The sequence below is a fragment of the Vulpes lagopus genome, chromosome 11, assembly GCF_018345385.1.
Source record: "Vulpes lagopus strain Blue_001 chromosome 11, ASM1834538v1, whole genome shotgun sequence".
Taxonomy (NCBI): Eukaryota; Metazoa; Chordata; class Mammalia; order Carnivora; family Canidae; genus Vulpes; species Vulpes lagopus.
In genome coordinates, this window is record NC_054834.1 from 64,983,637 (window position 1) to 64,987,652 (window position 4,016).

General features: G+C 41.2%; 1 protein-coding gene across 1 annotated transcript; it reads right to left on the reverse strand.

Moving 5' to 3' along the window:
* Positions 1-2,625: 2,625 nt before the first annotated feature.
* On the reverse strand, positions 2,626-3,555 carry LOC121471972 (olfactory receptor 4C12). Its single transcript, XM_041722908.1, has one exon. It carries the CDS (start codon positions 3,553-3,555, stop codon positions 2,626-2,628), a length of 930 nt encoding a protein of 309 aa, XP_041578842.1.
* Positions 3,556-4,016: the final 461 nt, after the last annotated feature.

Here is a 4,016-nt window from a genome sequence, read left to right on the forward strand (position 1 = left end):
CTGAGCAAGAAGACAAAGTTGAAAGCATCACACTTCCATTTCCTAACTTCAAACTAGTATATTTCAAACTGTAGTAATGGAACCACTATGGTATTAGAATAAAAATAGATACCTATTTAAATAGAATAGAATTGAGAGCCCAGAAATAAACCCTTACATACATAGCCAATTAATATTTGACAAGGTTATCAGGGTGCCTGGGTAGCTCAGTCAGTTAAGCATCTGCCTTCAGCTTGTGTCATAATCCCAGGGTCCTGGGATCAAACCCTGCATCAGGGTCCCTGCTCAGTTGGGAGTCTGCTTCTCCCTCCCCCACTTCCCCTGCTTGTGTTCTCTCTCTCTCTCTCTCTCTCAAATAAATAAATAAACAAAATCCTTAAATATATATATTTGACAAGGATATCAAGACTATTCAGGAAAGGGATCCCTGGGTGGCTCAACAGTTTAGCACCTGTGCCTGCCTTCGGCCCAGGGTGCGATCCTGGAGTCCTGAGATCGAATCCCACACAGAGCTCCTTGCATGGAGACACATGCCTGTATCTCTGCTTCTCTCCCTCTCTCTGTGTCTCTCATGAATAAATAAATAAAAATCTTTTTTAAAAAAGACTACTAAGGAGGAAAGGATAGTCTCTTCAATAAATCATATTAGGAAAACTGGATATTTACATGCAAAAGAATGAAATTGGATCCTTGTACCAGGTACAAAAATCACCTCAAAATGGATTAAAGACTTAATGTAAGACCTGAAGTCATAAAACTGATAGAAGAAAATATAGGGGAAAGCTTATTAACTTTGGGCTGGTAATGATTTCTCGAATATGTTTCTTTTTTTTAATTTTATTTATTTATGATAGTCACACAGAGAGAGAGAGAGTCAGAGACATAGGCAGAGGGGGAAGCAGGCTCCATGCACCGGGAGCCCGACGTGGGATTCAATCCCGGGTCTCCAGGATCGCGCCCTGGGCCAAAGGCAGGCGCCAAACTGCTGCGCCACCCAGGGATCCCCTCGGATATGTTTCTTATCTCAGCTTGCTCTATATCATTTCCAAGAGTGTGTACTTGAGGGAAGAGGCCGGAAAGACATCTAGTGGTATTGACACTGCCACCTCCATGGATGACTTCCCAATGAGTTTCAGTAGCACTTCTGCAGGCAGGTTCCAGGGAATCTCACAGGGACCCAGAAATCAGGTTCTCAGTTCAGTCGATCTGCACCATAATTGGGGTGTTTTCCACCAGCCTTGGTCCAACTGCAGCCTTGAGGGTTGTTTCCTGCTTGCCAGTCCAGGCCACAGTCCTCTGTTTACATACCTCAGACAACCAGTGACCCAGTGGGATGTTCCCACCTTACTAGTCCCTTTTTTGCCTGTCAGTCTCTCTCCATCTACCATGAACTAGTTCTGGCCCAAGACAAGCTAGTGAACGTCACCATCCAATGGGCAACAACTACTCCTTCTCCAAAAGATGAATCCCTGCCTTGGGGAAGGATTCCACCTTCTAAACATGTTCCTTTCTTTGATATTCATCTCTCAGTCCCAGGGCGTTCTTTGGAGTAATCATTAGCCATTTCCAGTTAATGCTCTGATATAGCAAACAATTGTATGTAAACATCCCCTTTTCAAATTACTGTGTTATCTGTCTCCTATATGGGCCCTGAGTGCTACAATATGGAAAATACCTAATACACCTATAGGCTTTATAGGCATTTGATAAATACTATCTTTTTTCACTGTACAACCAAAATGTAATAAGCAAGAAAAATCACAAAAGAAAGAAGTTATATTGATACCAGAGCCCAAAATAAAGGAACATCATTAACCCTGTTATTCTCAATAATCAGTAGTAATCAACATCTCACTATTACATAAGATTAGTTTTTTAAATTTCTTTTTATTGGAGTTCAATTTGCCAACATATAGGATAATGTGTTCATCCCATCAAGTGCTCCCTCAGTGCCCGTCACCCAGTCACCCCAACTCCACGCCCACCTCCCTTTCCACTACCCCTTGTTCGTCACCCAGAGTTAGCTGTCTCTCATGTTCTGTCACCCTCTCTGATATTTCCCACTCATTTTCTCTCCTTTCCCATTTATTCCCTTTCACTATTTTTTATATTCCCCAAATGAATTAGACCATATAATGTTTGTCCTTCTCTGATTGACTTCAGAGCGGTTTAGCACTGCCTTCAGCCCAGGGTGTGATCCTGGAGACCAGGATCACCCGCATCGGGCTCCCTGCAAGGAGCCTGCTTCTCCCTCTGCCTGTGTCTCTGCCTCTCTCTGTGTATATCACGAATAGATTTTTAAAAATATTTTTAAAAAACAAACATAAGATTATTTTAATACCAATCCAATATTCTAGATTCATATGTTCTAGCTTCTAAAGATATTTGAGATTTTCAAGTAATAGGTAAATATTTATGGATTAAAAAGCAGTAAATTGTGATGACAAGAGTATGGGATAAGAGACAGTAAGTCTGGAGTCCAGTCTGAGCCGTAGTTCTGTGCTTAAGTGGTAATCTGCTGATGTTTTCCAACTCCTTGTTAGAGTTGATGTCTTCATCTGTAGACCAAGAGGCTTGCACTAGATTACCTCTATTACTTCTAGGTGTGGTGCTCAAAGATTCTGTTTATTCATTATCTGAAGTCACTTTTTTTCTCCAGAGCTTCCTCATAGCATTTTTTACCTCAGCATTTCTGAGGGTGTAGATTAAGGGATTTAACATTGGGACCACCATAGTGTAAAAGACAGCAACAGCTTTATGAATTGGCAGAGTGCTCACTGGGCGCAGATACACAAATATGCAAGGCACAAAGGAGAAAACAACCACTGTAATGTGAGAGACACAGGTGGAAAGGGCTTTGCGCCTCCCCTCCAAGCTATAGTTCTTTAGGGAGTACAGGATGACCACATAGGACACCACCAATAGGAGGAAGTTTAAAAGGCAGATGAAACCACTGTTGAGAGCAACAAAGAAACCAAGGGTATGAGTGTCCATGCAAACAAGTTTCAACAAAGGGTACAAATCACACATGAAATGATCTATGACATTAGGGCCACAGAAGGGCAGCCAGACTGTGAAGAGGATCTGAATGGTTGCATGGAGAAATCCTCCAGTCCAGGCCACGCCCAGCAGGAGAATGCACAGCCTATGGTTCATGACAGTAGTATAGTGAAGAGGTTTGCAGATGGCCACATAGCGATCATAGGCCATCACTATCAGCAGGATGATCTCTGTAGCACCAAAAATGTGTTCTGCATAGACTTGAGCCATACACCCATTAAAGGAGATAACTTTCTTTTCATGAAGGGAGTCCACAATCAGCTTAGGAGCTGAAGAAGAAGAATAAATTGTGTCTATCACAGAAAGATGAGTCAGAAAGAAGTACGTGGGGGACTTCAGAGCCTGGCTGGTGGTAATGGTAACCACAATGAGCAGGTTGCCTGAGAGTGTTACCATGTACAGAATCAAAAATCCCAGAAATACTATATTCTGCATTGTGGGGTTCTGTGTAAGACCTATTAAAATAAATTCAGTCACATTTCTTTGATTTTCCATCTATGTGGTATAGGTGATTAAAACTCCAGGGAGGAATGCTTTACCTTTAAAAAATGAAAGAAAGAAAAAAGGAACCATAAAATCATGAAACAGTCCAAAACGTTGACTTTTAACAGTACTCTAGCAATCTCACAGATGATTCCTTCTCTTTCTAAAACTCTGAAGGAATAGGTACTTCAAAACTTCTCTTAGTGGACACTCAAATTTCAATATAGTATTTAAATATACTATTCATTGCTGTACAAAAGCTTCTTATCTTGATGAAGTCCCAATAGTTCATTTTTGCTTTTGTTTCTTTTGCCTTTGTGGATGTATCTTGCAAGAAGTTACTGTGGCCAAGTTCAAAAAGGGTGTTGCCTGTGTTCTCCTCTAGGATTTGGATGGAATCTTGTCTCACATTTAGATCTCTCATCCATTTTGAGTTTATCTTTGTGTATGGTGAAAGAGAGTGGTCCAGTTTC

Coding starts and splice junctions, on each gene's coding strand:
- LOC121471972 (XM_041722908.1), bottom strand. CDS start 3,555: ATGGAAAATCAAAGAAATGTGACTGAATTTATTTTAATAGGTCTTACA.